General features: G+C 33.4%; 2 protein-coding genes across 2 annotated transcripts; one reads left to right on the top strand and one right to left on the bottom strand.

The window, feature by feature from the left end:
• The first annotated feature begins 594 nt into the window (after positions 1 to 594).
• On the top strand, positions 595 to 5364 carry LOC132201892 (uncharacterized). The gene is made up of 7 exons (XM_059628435.1): positions 595 to 652; positions 822 to 1013; positions 3688 to 3795; positions 3853 to 3982; positions 4149 to 4298; positions 4359 to 4513; positions 4572 to 5364. Exons 1-7 carry the CDS (start codon positions 595 to 597, stop codon positions 4682 to 4684), a joined length of 906 nt encoding a protein of 301 aa, XP_059484418.1. The 3' UTR covers positions 4685 to 5364.
• A 2573-nt stretch (positions 5365 to 7937) lies between these two features.
• On the bottom strand, positions 7938 to 10171 carry LOC132201169 (uncharacterized). Its single transcript, XM_059627115.1, has 2 exons — positions 10012 to 10171; positions 7938 to 8605 (listed from the first exon to the last, which is right to left on the bottom strand). The coding sequence occupies exons 1-2, from the start codon at positions 10024 to 10026 to the stop codon at positions 8363 to 8365; spliced, it is 258 nt and encodes an 85-aa protein (XP_059483098.1). The 5' UTR covers positions 10027 to 10171; the 3' UTR covers positions 7938 to 8362.
• Between the last annotated feature and the right edge of the window lie 5331 nt (positions 10172 to 15502).

Raw genomic sequence — 15502 nt, 5'->3', positions numbered from 1 at the left:
AGTCTAATTTATATGAACTTTAGGATAGACACATATTGAGTAGCTTATAATAAAAAAGCTTTTTATTAGACGGATATTTGCTTCTGAAAAATGTCAACATAACATGAGAGAGAAGAAGAAAAACCAACCGCGCGCGGCTCGCATTCGCCGTCGCCTAATCACGCCCCCCGTCTTTTCTCACCACACTTAACTTATTTATACGAATCCATGAAAATTAAAACGCGCAGACCGGACACTGCCATTGCAAGAGGGTGTCCGCGTTTCGCTGAGAGAGGGGTCTGCGTAGGAAACGGCCGATGCGACTCTCGACACACTCCACCCCTTTTTTCAGTGGGTGTATTCAACACTTTTCTTGGCTTTTTGTTAAATAAAATAAAACAAGAAATTGTTGCAAAAAAAAAATATGCAAGTTGTTTTTATTTTTACAAACCTGAATTTCGGTAGCGGACATAAAATAATAATTATAAGTAAAAATGATTTAAAATAATCAGTTACTAAAGAAACATTGTTTTTGCTGGTTAAGTTTTTTGTTTATGGCAAATTAATATTTAAAATTTGATTCACAATTCAACTTTCTTTGCACCCTGTGTAGAGATGGCGCATGCGCGCAACTCTTTTGTCTTCTCTGGAGAAAATGCAAGTGGCCAGCAAGGTGTGAGTTGGTTGTGATTGTGGGTCATAAGCGCAACAAGTCACTGGACAGAGTTGTCGTTGTTGTTGGTCGCAAGTCCTGGCCGAGGTCGTGCCCGTGACCCACGACGGTCGAGTACATTTTTGCAGTGCAAGGGCAAGAGGGTGTCCGGTGTGTTTCTTCCTGTGAGGCCCGATCAACGGATTTGGGAGGAACAATTTTGTGAGTGGTGCCGTCTGGAAGTCTGGAAAGCACCGACCAGACCAAGAAGCGATCGATTTGGCCAGGCCGACACCAGAAGTTGTCCGAAGGGCTGGTCACCTGAACACGTCCAAGATGGACTACGCTGGAGCTGTGGATGTGGAAGAGAAGATTGCGCAGGGTATGTACATCTATTTGTATATATATATTTTTTTTTTTATAAAAATTCAAATTTTTGTATGGGCCGCGTTGCTATCAATTGATTCAAGTGGACATCATTGATATTTTAAATTAGTTTTCCCAGTTTTCATCAAGGATGTGCAGAGCGCACTCCTTTTGCTCAATAAATTAATATAGATAAAATTGTGCATAAAATTAAGGTCACCGTCGAAGTTGTAAGCGAGTCAGTAAACGAGCACAATTTTTTACATGTTTTAAATTTTATCTTCGCAGAAATGCAGAACAAAAAATCTCTTTGCCTGCATTTTTTCTCATTGTCAGCCGAAAGCAGAACGTCGATCTCTCTAAAAATGTTTTCAAGCTGTTAGATATCGAAAGGACTGCTGATAACACGCCGGAATGCAGAAAATGCAGAGGTGAATTTCTGCGCAACAAGAAGTGAGGCCAAGGGTCAACGCTCGAGGTCAAATTCCAGTGCCAAAAATGCGCGCCCTTCATGACGCACAAAAGGAGATTTTTATGGAATTGAAACAATAGAAAATTGAAAAATTCATGAAACAAATGAAATTAAATTAAGATTAATTTTTCTTATTTACATTAACACATTTTGAATTCACTACAATTATGATATGAATTAATCACTTACTTTTTGTGAATGATTTACTTTTGCACTGGAAATTTTGGAATGCATCTTGATTGTGATTGAGTTTTTGATTCACTCATGGTCATTGTTCGCTTTGCAGCGTATTGGGACAAATTAATAATCAAATTTTGTGGCGTATAGTAAACATCAGGTTCAGATCTGGCGTTTATTTGGATTTGGAAATGAAAGTTGGTGGCTCCAGAATATTCAAAAATTTCTCCCTCTGCTTTGGTTTTCATTATGTCTTGCAAAATTCTTTAAGAATAAATTCTTTAAGAATTTCGTGTAATCATTAAAAAAAAAGAGAAAATTATGATTTTGAAAATACAATGGTTCTTTCTGAGAAGGGGAGTGTTTATTCATTTTTCCGTAAAATATTTCTAATTCGAATTCTATAAAAAACGGAAAACAATTAACTAATATAGTTTATCAAAATCCAAACAAAGCTGGCAAAAATATCGGTATTACCCGAATTTTCTTGTATCATTTACTCTGGCGTCTTCACTTCCGGCCTCACACATGATCTCCGGTTTCGCACCCTATCGCGAGATGCTCTTCTGATGGGAGGTTGCATCAGAGAACAGAGGTACACTCGAATAAAAACGGAAAAGCGTCATCTTTATTTTAACAAAAGTTTCATTATTTTAGAAATATGAAGGAATATAAAAAATTTGAACTTGTGGCTCCAAGATTTAAAAAAATATATAATTATTATCTTTTTTTTTAGTGGAGTTCTTATTTTATTAAGCGCATGATGGTTCAAAGCCGTGTTATTTGAAAATTTCAAAACGATATAGTTTTCTTGGAATTTTTTTCTCACTTTTATCACTTCCATCCGATTCCGTGAGTAATTTTGACAATGGAAATAAAATATCATTTTAAAATATCCATTTTAACAAATGCAAAATAATGTTGGAATCCAATATAATATCTGTGCGTTCTAAAAATTAGTCAAAACCTAGTGTACAAAAGTTATTATGTTTTCTCATGTATGCGCCATTGCAATAATGCGTTTTTTTTTTTTTTTAGAATCCCCCGATAAGAGAAAATACTCGACTTTTTTCCGAGGGTTGTGGCTCCAACAGAAACAAAAAGCGCAAAAATGTAATATTTTATGTTCATAAGAAAATAATATTTAAATAAAAACATTTTTTCGACAAGCGATTGTCTGATGCAATATGTGTGTTTTGCTAGCGGATTGTACAAGAAGATGGAGATGAACAGAAAAACACAATTTAATGTTAATCCTCTTACTTCAAAAATTGAGTGTTTTCAAAAAATTATATTAATTTTTAATTTGTTATATTATTAACTTTTGACCAATCGCCTTTTATGTGGAATTTCGTTCCGAGATGCGAGATACTGGGACAAAACCAGTGCAAACAAGTTCCTGTTGTGATAATTAAAAATATTGAGGGCAACAATTTCCCAATATTAATATTATTTTGTAAACCGCCCCAATCTGTCCTTATAGCGGTATCCGACCAATAGTACCCCAGACCAAATGTACCCCACTCTCAAGACGGACACACATTCGCCTCCATGTAAATTTACGAGCCACAGAGCCTCCTTGATTTAAATTATATTATCCACATTGGACTGTAGGTCAACTGCAGTATCGCAGAGCGGTCAAGGAATACCGCGCTGTCGCAGTGGTTCAAACTGCTGCTGCCACACGAGAATTTGAGTGCAAAAACGTAGTTTCTTTTAAAATACAAGAAAATTTTGCTCCATTTTTTTGCAAAATAATTATAAAAAATAAAAAAAGATGAGAATTTAAACAAGGCATTTTTTTAAACGATTCATTAATTATTTTGAATTAACTTAAACAACACCAATTTCTCTGCTTTTGGTTCCACTTGTTTTAATTTAATTCAATTTCTACAACGCAAATGACTGAATATTTTGTTTTTTGTATCAAAATTCTTGGCAAATGCAAAATAGGGAAAATTTTAATTAATAAAATATAATGCGCCTGTGTCATGTGTATTAAAATTTGCGAATATTAAATAATTTTAATTTTATTTTTCAGACTTGGAGAGCACCAGCGCCTGCAGTTCTCCTTATTTGGTCGAGTCCTTGTTCGAATTCCAAGCCGGAAGTGACCCAAACTCTCTTTCTTTCCAGAAAGGAAATAATTGTAAGCATACCTAAATGATTTAATGGCATTCATGTAATAAAAAAATAATTTATTTAGTGTTGATTCTTCATGAAATCAATACGATCTGGTCATTTGCCTGTGACGAAAAAGGAAAAACAGGCAGAATCCCCAATGGCTTTGTGAAGAGACTCGCTGAGAAGACTGACTTGCAAAATGATGAAACGCTGTAAGCATACCAATTTTTTATCATTTCATTAATAGTATATGTTTATCGGAGCCCAACACCCATGCTAAAGGATATGCACAAAAATTAGCACAGTTGACCCACGATTTTTTTTACTTATTCTAGGTTGACCCCTGCAAATAATATGGTAATTTTGTTTTATATTTAGAGAATTACATGGAGCAGAACTGGCGACTCGATTAAGGAGGCTTGAAAGTGACATTGAATTCATACGACGAGATTTGTTTGTCAAGACCGTAGAAATTAGGGAATTGCTGCGGATGCGTAGTACGTTAAATAAAGACTTTGAAAGCGTCAAGTAAGAAATTTTACCTTAAGTCATTATGATCCAAGACTTATGTTTTCTGTCTCCATTTAGAAGTATATCTGCTCCACCTTCACCAACTCCACCGAAGAAATCGCAAGCTATAATTACTTACAAAGTCCCCAAAAACACTTATTTCAAAGTAGAGGTCTTAATGAACTTTAAGGGTGGACAAGCGGAGCATTTACCACTCAATGTGGGTGACATAGGTAAGAAAGTAATTGTTTGAAATTATCGCTTTTGTACAATTTTTTTTCCCGATCGCAGTTTTTGTCTTTGATGCTTCCGATCCTTTCTGGTGGCATGGTGAGAGCATAAATGGGCTTGGAAAATTCCCCTCTGTGTTTGTGGTACCAAGCCCCATTGGCAAAGGCAAATAGGGTTTTGCCCCCAGTCAGATGCATCCATGATGAGTAAAACAACAGTCAAGAGGAGGGAAATGGCGACTATGATTGAGCTCTCAACAACTACCTGATCAGATCACCAGCAGGAGTTCACACAGTTTTTTACCAGCTGAATTTACATACACACTTCATTTGCGCATTTCTTTGACCATATATCATTAAGCCCTAGATGAAAATTTATTAGTGTGTCAACCAAGAACATTATTCATGTTGTAAAGATCCAATCCTTATTCAAGAAACGGGAGCATAAAAGAGATTCCCCATTGATGTTCATATTGTATCAGATAGAAAATAAAATGTAAATCAATTAATCACAGTGTGTTTACAGGCATTGTGCTTTTGGCACATTTTATTCGAGCAGGGAAATGCCAATTAGCCAAACCAAAATAATTTTTTCTTCAAAAGAAATTAAAATTTTTGGCTATTTTTACATCCTTGGTAAAAACTAGAATTTCTTTTTGTTTTCAAGCACAAATTTTCCGACTCTTTTTTTCATAGCATTATTATTACACTTAGAGAAAAATATAGATTTGTTCGGATGACTTCTATGTAACAAGCATACTTACGAGGACAAAAAAGTGCATATTATATAATTTTATATAAAACATTTTTCACAATTTTCAGGCGTTAAAATTTAAAAATCCCTTTGAAGTTAATTTTTGAGAAAAGAAATATCATATCAGAAATAAATCATTGATTTTTTTTTAAAAACAGGAACGAATCTGATTTTGTTTAATTTGGAAAAAATTTAAATCTGAAGACCCCAAAAAACAGAGTTTGCTTTTCTACTCATTGTTGCCAGCATTCATTATTAACTTCGAATTGTTTCATAATGTAACAATACTCTTTGAACTCTCGTTATCCTTTTGCAGCTCCTTCCAGTTTTATTGTCTTGATAGGTTTTAACAACTCCATCAAACGTGCCCGCGTTGGATAATCAGCAATTATCTGCCACACTCGAATCCATTTTCTGAGCTATTGTGCAGTATAATTGTGTTTTCCGAGAGTATTCAGAACTTGGCCTTTGTTTTGTAGACGACGAGAGGGTTTATTTATTATGAAATGAAGCCTCGTTTAACTGCAAGAGAAAGAGGAGCCGGTGTCAGATTAGAGCATGTTTGTCTAAACTGGGACCATTCATTAATCACTCCATGAGAGAGGCGAGGAGAAGAAGGTGCTGCGGAGATAAATGGACCAGCTCCGCACAATCATAATAAACCACCACTGAATTTGACGCTTATGAGGAGAAGAAGAAGCACAGACATCGACTCATTATGAAAATAAAGACAGAGAGAAAGAGAATGTCGTGTAGCACTTTGCTGCATACCCTGCAGGCGCTTTGATAGTTTAATGCAGCGCGGTTGTTACTTTGTATGGCAAGTGACTTGACACTTGACGTTCTACTGAAAAGAAAACCCATCGACTTTGTGCATAATTGCATGCATGTCAAAATAAAGTGTAAAAAGGAATTTGTCATGACATGATGGAAAAAAAGAAATTTAATTTCTAAAAATTAATTTTATATTAAAAGAATTTTTATATAGAACACAGGAGAAACAGTCATTTTCATTAAAAAAAGTTAAAAGTTTCAAGCGTCACACATTTTTAATTAAAATATTTAAAAATATTCCTAAACAGCTAATATTGTAATATTATAAAATAATTAATGTTTAAAAAATCTTTAAATATTCTGGACAGTAAAAATATAATTTCTCAAACATCAATTAGCATTTTTATTCAAGAAAATGAAAACTCGTAAATTTTGAGCCAGGACATATTCTTTTTTCATTTATTTACTTTTTTAACTAATGAAGAGTTAAGTAAACTGGCATTTAAATTAAGAACTTCTTTTTTCTCATAAGCTATAAACAAGGTAAACGGATTCGTTCAAGAGGCGATTGTGAGACGAATATTGTGGTGTACAACGTGCTCTATCAAATGATTAACTACACAAAATTGAAAACTGTAAGCGGTTCCAACATCATTTAAAGGTAAAAAATGATTTCGCAAATAGAGGGACGTCTTATATAGCTTTAATTTTAATTTTAAAATATAAATATCTCTTGAAAAAAAGTAATTTTTGAAAACTTTAAACAGATTCTTGTTGAAAAAAAAAAAATTAAAAATAAGCTTTTAATGAAAACTGACGCCAAAAAGCGGCCTGCTTTGGGGTCAGTTGTCATAATTGATATTTCCAAAGAGATTTCAATTTTTATGTTTGTAAAAGTCCAGCTCGAGTGTTGACTTTTTAATTTTTAAATCTTTTACTTCGGCCACACTATAAAGGGTACCCAAAGATGGAACTGGTCGCCGTACCTTGTTAAAGCAACAGGACTTTCTGAATTCTGACCTTGGAATAACTACAACTTCTTGGACGTGTTATATTTCAGAGGTTTGCCATGGAAATGCAATCGCGCTTAATGTTTAACATACTTTTAATTTTCGATTTTAATTCTTAATCAAGAAACAAAGATTATCCTTCTTTATAATTCTTTTTTTAACCTTTTTGCTTTTGAATTTAGTCAAAAATAAAAATACTATATTTTGAGCCTTTTGCAGTTTAAAATTAAAAGAAAAATATATATAACTCACGTAATGCTAATGACGATCAATTAAAATTAATTTATTGACTGAAGAACATGAAATATTTAGTTTTGGATATCTTTGATATAGAATCAGAATTAATAAATTTATTATCTGAACGAAAAAAGTAAATATAAGCTGAAAAACAATATGAAATAAATTTGAAGAAAAATTAAAGGGGCATAAAATATAAAATAATGGTATGGCCCTGATATTCAAAAAGATTCTTATCACAGTTCTACTTTAAAATTCAAGGCAACCATAGAAAGTCCTGGGAAATTCAATATCATTTCATTCTTTTTGCTCAATCTCTCTCTCTCATTGAAAAAAATGACAATTTTTTCCAAATTTTGATCAGAAAATTTGATGCGGCCTCAATAAGGATTCATTTTATTAACTTCTACCAAAGTGCAAGATGCGGAAAATCAAATAAATTTTTACAGCGACGCCACGAAGCCAAAGTGACTTTTACTAAAGGATCTAGAGATGCAAAAGCGCAATTCTTAATTAGCTTCATACAAGTTCCTCCGACTCTCAACGGCTATTCTTTTCTGCCCGGTTAGATATAATTTCAAAAGGACTTGTTCAACACTGGCAATTAGTGCCCCTCGAGGTGAAATGTTCAGTTAAAGAAACAAATTATACATATTTTTATTTAAGAAGTGCCTCTCGGCACACTTTATTAAATAGTGCATATATAAAAATAAAATTCTTGTACACAAGTAATAAATTTTTTGCTGCACAAACTTTTCTCTGCTCACTTTGTCGTGAAATATTTACACTAAATAAGATCGTCAATTTTATGCTTCTCCGTACTCGTAGTTGCAATAAGTTTGTTTGCTCTCGCAACTTTTCTTCCAGTTATTTTCAGACTTTCTTACATTTGTATTTTTAAAAGTGCATTTTTTTCTTAAGAACTCCTTTACTGCTATCAAAGAAATTTTGACAATATGAATTTTTTCTGGCGAAATCGAAATATCAAAATATGAGTTATACAAATTGCTCTTTAAAATGTGTTATCAATATTCAGGCCGTTTTTTGAAACGAAAAAGGAGTCAATTAAGAATTTTTTTAGCCAAAGTGTCCTCCCCTGTGGCCGCCGCGGTGGCCACCGTAGCCGCCGTGGCCTCCATATCCTCCGTATCCTCCTCTGTGGCCACCACCGTAGCCTCCATAGCCGCCTCCGTAACCGCCGTAGCCTCCATAGCCGCCTCCACGGTGGGCGGTCTCGGCCGTTTCCAGAGTTTCAGCAGCGACCGGCTCGACCGCTTGCACGTAGACGACCATCATCACAGCTGCCAGCAGCAGACTCACCTATCAGAAACACACAACACGAAAAATATGAAACGAAAATCGTTCACGACATCATCAATCAAGATTGCAAAAAATAAAAGTAAGACCGGCAGCAGTGGCCGGGCAGCGCCGCAGGGATTTTTATAGCTTTTTTCTATATTTATAATATTTCAAGCAACTCAGCATTGTATGAGTTTAATTTTGTTTCTTTTATATAGAAAGACGTTTTTTTTTTTTTTTTTTTTTAATTTGGGAATCCAACTTAATTGATTTTTTGATTACTTATTCAGAAAATGCTTTTTGGATTCCTTTCTATAAAATAAACAGCCTCTTAATTTCATTTAGTTTTCAATAATTACAACCATCATAAATGTTAATATAGAATTATAGTCTTACGTCAATCTGAGCACTTAAAACTTCAAAAAGGAGTAATTTTTTAATCCTGTGCATATTCATCTGGCAAGGTTGAGTTGCATGTTCATAAAATTAAAGGCGTATTAAAACTAATAATGAGCTAATAGTTATCAAAACAATATTATAATTTTAATTAAAAAAAACTGAAAATTATTGTTTAAATAAAATAATAATAGAGAAAATGATTATATATTAAAGAAAATTATTTAAAGATGTTAAATAAAAAATATTGTTTTTATATAATACTTAAAAATTGCTTTTTATAATAATTGAACTAACGCACTCTTTATCAGTAAAAAGAGAAATTTTTATTTTTCTGGTATATTTATAAATATTCATGATAGCAAGCGGAAGGCAATTTGTCTCCATTGAGTCATTTACGCTTATATAACGATTCAAATAATTTTGTTTGAAAAATTTTGAAAGGTGTTTTATAGAGACTTAGAGTTTTTGCGATGTAATTATATTCCATGTAATTAATTATGAATTGGTAGAATAATCCTCTTGTTTGAATGTAAAGGACTTTTTCTTTTGACGGAATAATTTGCAACGTGATGGAGAAAACTCAATATTTTTTGCTGCAGCTTCAAGAGAATTGAATGAATGAACAAAACTAAGTACTTTTAAATTTCATCAATTAGGCGTCAAATTAAATTGCATTCAAATTCGAAATTGTGTTATACAATTCGCTTTGAGAGCTCTCGCGACCTCTTCAAAGAAAGGAAAGCAGCGTTTTTGCCAGTTATTTAAAAGGCAGTATAGAGATAAAAAAAAAAGTAATAAATCCGTTTGTCCCTTGAGGTGCTCCACTCAATCGAGAATGTAATTAAAAAGTTTGGACTCACGGGACGAAAAAGGTGAAAAATTGCCAAGGGGGAGAAAATAAATACAAAATCTCGGCAAGATATTTGCAGGGAAATAACTTCAAAGGCGGTGAAGTTAATTTTTTTTTTTTATAATTAAAAGTCAGTTATAAATAGAGCAGGGAAAAAATATGCGAAATATGTTCTTACCCAAAGTTTGGTCATGATGATTGCAGGTGGTTGGAATAAATCAAAGTCTCAGTACGAGTTTGGAGTTGGAATTGAGCTCCGGAGAACTGGCGACCGCTTTATATAAGAAGTCCGGTGTACAATCGCACTCGTCGCACTTTCCACAACGCGAGGGTAGGATCGGCTCGAAGCAACAAGTCGTGGAAATTTCGAGCTCCAGCGAACGTCACGAAATAAGGGGTACGCCTGTCCGAGTCGCCTTCACGTTCGGCCCTCGAGATAGTCGAGATCGACCCAAAACCGGTCCGACGGGGTCCGTTTGCTTCTGCCTGCAATTGTACCTCTTCTTACCTGCGTCATTGCCTTGGACGCGAAACAAGGAAAATAAGCGAGATTTAAAAAAAATTTAAAACGCCAGAGAGGAGAATCGATATAGGCAAGCGAAGCCGGTCGGCGAACAAGCCTCGACTTTGTCTCAAAGTCAAGGTGGCTGACGCCGCACACACGTGATCTGCGGTCACTTACGCACGACTGGAGATAAACAGGGACAACATTTTCCAATTATAAGTGTAATTAAAAAAATGAATCAATCATTACATAAGTGTAGACAAGTATCTCGCAATTCTTTAGTAATTATTATTTGTTACATTAAATAATTCATTATATTATTGTTTATTTTGCTCATATTTTCCAGATTTGAACCGGTGAATGAAGTGTTTTTTTTTTAAAGACTACTTAATAAGTGATCAAACTTTAATTATCTGATCAGTCTGAATCCCAATTTATATGCAAAATATTTTAAATAGTCTGCGAAATATTATTTTAGTAACGTGTGCTTGAAAATTTAATACAAATTAGATTCAAAATCTCGCCGCTCGCCGTATTGCAATAGCATCCTTAATGGCAACACTTACCCTCCGAGAGTTCAACAGCCAATGCGACCCTTGAACTAAAACAAGATGATATAATGTTCAATTTTATTTAATCGCTTGATGATCTCTCTCAATACACACGTGCGGATGTAATTGCTTTGACCTTTGGCGCACCTTCAGTGTTTCCTCGCGTACCAATGCTAATTAGTGGCAAGTATAGTGCTGGTCCGATAATTGAGACTTTAAATAGTCAGAGAATCAATGTTCTCTGGGGAAAGTGCCCGATATTTTCACCAAAATAAATAATGCGGCAGCTAATTTTAAACATTTTTAGAGGTATATGAAATTGATTCACAAACTTCTTGTGGAATAATAAATTTTCTATAGTGGCCTAATTTGAGTGTATTTTGTGATTCAACAAATGCTTTTTTAATTTTAATAGAATTTTAATTTCATGAAAAATGAATCAATCTCTAAATAAGACTTGATGTTTTTAAATAATTTTGCCACTAAAACTTAATTGAGCTTAAAAAGTTTCTGTACGAGCAAACAGCGAGCAAATCAAATAATATTCTTAACAAAGTAAATAATAGAAAATTCTCTGTTGGCTCTGATAGTAACTCATGAATTAATTTTCTACTTGTCAGCACGTTTTGTTTGAACGTACGGAAACAAAGTTTACCAGTAAATATTTGTGTGCCGCGTTTGGTTGTGTACTTAAATCAAGCACTATTATTTGTCATTAATTACTATTAGCTGTTTCCAAACTTTCAAGATCATGGTAAAGAAGCACGCTCAACGAACTAATAATTTAATTTTTTATTTATTTATTTATTTATTTTTTTTTCATTAAATCCCCCACACATATTTTTATATTAGGAGCGAAAACGGAGTAAAGTTTTCTCGTGTTTGTCGGCGATTTTCCGGGCAAAAGCTCATCCCTTTCCCTCTCGCTTACTCTCCATTCTTTGTACATCCCGTTGCTGGGCGAGACTCGTATATTATCCGGCGAAAATCCTTAAATAAACTCCCGTAACGACGCCACATACGGACGCTAACGAAATTTCCTCTCTCTTGTTCTGGCTGCGGCAACGAGCATGTTACGAAAAAAAAGCTGCGGATTTTTCTTTTTGCTTTTTTTGCTCCTAAAAACATTTTTTATCTGCTTTTTCGGCATAAATTTTTGTTTTTCTCCTGCCGCATATAATGAGATGTTCCGTTGGAATCCAGGATGAGTTTCATTCCGGTCCGATTTTTTGTTTTTGCGTGAGTTTTTATGCGTCGAAATTTTGCTCAAGGCGCTCCATGGAAATAGCGTCGCGAGAAAAGGCAGGTACAGCGGCCAACGCAGAAGGAAATCACGAACTGGTTGAGAGTTGAGGGCTTTTATTTTATTATCGCTGGAGCCGCTCACGTTCGGGGATTCCCTAATTGTCGAGCGTCACATCGTAAGGCCAAATCTAGCATCACAAAAATCATTAAAAATTCAACGTTTTTTGTCTATAATAAATTTAATCAAACAGAACGATAGAAAATAATCAGGCATGATCATTTCTGAAGCTTAAAAATTGAAGTATTTTTAATTGTAGAAAAACATTGCAGCACAACTGCAATATAGCTTTATTTTTTAATTGTAAGGAAATCTGTCACGGTAATAATTTGGAAGCTTTGAGGTCAAGTATTTCAGAACAAGGTCAAATCTACCACAGCGCATAAAAGTCTCCAAATGGAATCTTCTGGAATTTATTTTTAAATCTGTTTAAGCTAAACGTAAATTGATACATTTTCAATAATTTCGTTTTTTAATCTTCCATTTATAAATATATTTTCATAAAAAAGAGCGTGGAATGCGGAGAGTTATTTGCAGATTGAAATTAAATAAAATTGTTTTGGGTTTTGTCAGAATTGCTGGAGCGAGGAATGCACACTCTGGGCTCAAACGGAATTATATAGTTAAGCATTATTGCATTGGATTCCCGGACTGCTGCGTTTATTTTGGGCTGCGGTTTCTGCAATTGTTATGGTGTTCACTCCATTCAGATAATATGTCGTGAGGAAAAATATTCACCTAGCTCAAATTGACATTGTATAATTTAAATTTTTTTCTCTGATAAAATAACAAATTAAAATATATAACAAGAAAAATAGCAAAAATAAAATTATGCATACCAAATAAAAATGTAGAACTGTTATAAAGTTTAATTTATTCAAAACTTAAGTTATGATAAAAAAAACTTATCATAATAATGGGCCATTTCTGCTTTAATTAATAATAATTTTCAATTTTGTATTATTTTTTTACTCACAAAATTTGCACTTAAAGTATTTTTTTTTTGTTAATTTGTTATTTCATCTGAAAAAGGAAACATTTTTGTTCATTTGACTTTAACATCATAAATATTTTTTAAGTAAAAATGGCGTTTTCAATTTATAACTAATTTGATCCGTTTTATTTTCTCTCACTCGCTAAAAAAGTGCTGCAAATTGTGACCAAAAATTATAGTACCGGCTTATTTTTAAAAGAAACGTTTTCTAAGACGAGGGCCTCATGTTTTATTCATTTTAACCAATTTCATATTCTATAAAAATCACGCTAGCTGAAATAAATTGGTATATCTAAATTTTACTTCCAGGAAGACCCTGGGCCGTGAATACACCATCAAATTGGGTATTCTCGTACTTGCCTCGCTGCATAACAGTGCGAAATCACCTACATTTGAATACAATGATGAGGAACAATGGCGTAAAAATATGATGGATGATCACGAATCTGTCGCTCATAATTTCGGCACGCAGCCTCCGCCAAAATTATACTTTTTCATTTAACAGGGAAACTATTAATCACGCGGTCTACAATCTGAAGCGCGAATCGGTGGAAGTAAATTATATTCTCAAAAGAGTGCCTTTTTATTTTTAATCCAAGGTAGAGGGAGAGAGAGTAGGTGTCAAGGTCGCGGAGGCGCGGCGGTTTTCCTCTACACAATAATAATGCGTTACACAAATAGCACATCATGACCAGATTCACTTTTACAAAGTGCGGTCTATACATAAAGTTGCACGCGAGATCCTCCACTTTCACTCGTACCTTGTTATTTTATTTCTTTACTCATCAGTCGGGGCACAGGGCGTGTCCGAGTGTTTTGTTTACTAGTTCTTTTTATTTGAATTAATTTTTTTTCTTTACCGAGAGTTGATTCTGTTATACACGTGAGCGGTAAACAGATTAGTGCGGGAAGGATGCAAAAGTTGAAGGATAAATATTGTTTTTTGTCGGCTTGAAAAGTCTGGAACCGATACGGCTCGGTGGGCACAACAGGATTCTTACAAAACTTTATTTTGCAGCTGCGACAATTTATAATGGGCCGCTATAAAATTGCAAGGTTGTTGTCGCAGAGGAAGATGTAAATAAGGTTAATTTTTTATAAAAAGGATAAACAATCAAGGCATGCTAAGAATTTTATGGGAGTTAAATTAAATTTAATATTTGATTGCAATGAGTAGGTAAGTTTAAATAAAAGAGTTAATGGTTGTAATTTTTAATAAACTGCATTGCACAGATTGAAAATTATAATATATATGCCAAAAAGAGTCAATATTTTAAAGTTTATTTGAATCAATTCCAAAACTAAAATTTATACTTAGTAAATATATTTTCTTTGTACATATATAAATATTTAGTAAAAAACAATATTTTTAAATAATAATGTGACAAGTATAACATTCAATATTTTTATATGAAAATATATTTTAAACAATAAAATTTGAAAAAAAATTTAGTTTTTTAACAATTTTTATTTTTTTCTGATATTTTTCACGTAATATTAATTTATATAACATAAACGTGTAGTTTTACAACACATTAATTATATAATTGTATAAATTATTCGAAAATTTTATAAATTTTTATATTTATTTGAGCAGGGATTTTCTGTACCATGTAGAAAAAATAAAGTTGCTCACCTCCACCGAGGAAGCCGGATTTTATTTCAACAAATATGACCACCTCAAGTGCCAAAAGGTTCCACAACAACAACTTCAAGAACCTATACAGAAACTATAATAAATGTGTTGCTATTTTCAAGCCAATTATGTTTGTTTGAAGGAATGACTAGGTCACTTATGTCGCTGCACTTTTTAACTTGCAGCGTCATTGTGGTCCATTTTAAATCTGCCAACAAATAATGAATAAGCAAAATTAAGGAATAGTGTTTTACAGCTTCATAAATAATGCTGGTGGACGACGAATCTCCGCAGAGGAAACGTATTTTTCAACTTCTAATCACTTCTAATGGACACATCAAAGTGGCAAGGTCGTTGACAGGAGGACGTAAACAATAAACAAAATTCGAACAAGTTTTGTCTAGTAAAAACAAAATAATATTTTGTTTTAGCTGCAAATATTAAAGAAAAATCGCTAAATTTTCCAAATATTTAACATAAAATAAACTACGGAAATATGTTAGTTCAATATGGATAAAAATTTACATTTCATGGCGCTTGTTATTTCATGCAGTACTTTTTATTTATATATTTATCTTTTCTTTTCGCAGCATCCATTCTCTTTAAATAGGAAGTGAACGTAGTGAGCAGAGTGTTATATTTATCTCAATTAATTAAATTATCATTTCCACCAACCATTC

The sequence above is a fragment of the Neocloeon triangulifer genome, unplaced genomic scaffold, assembly GCF_031216515.1.
Source record: "Neocloeon triangulifer isolate White Clay Creek 2 clone unplaced genomic scaffold, ASM3121651v1 ptg000014l, whole genome shotgun sequence".
NCBI lineage: Eukaryota > Metazoa > Arthropoda > Insecta > Ephemeroptera > Baetidae > Neocloeon > Neocloeon triangulifer.
This window is presented reverse-complemented; position numbering and strand designations above follow the sequence as displayed.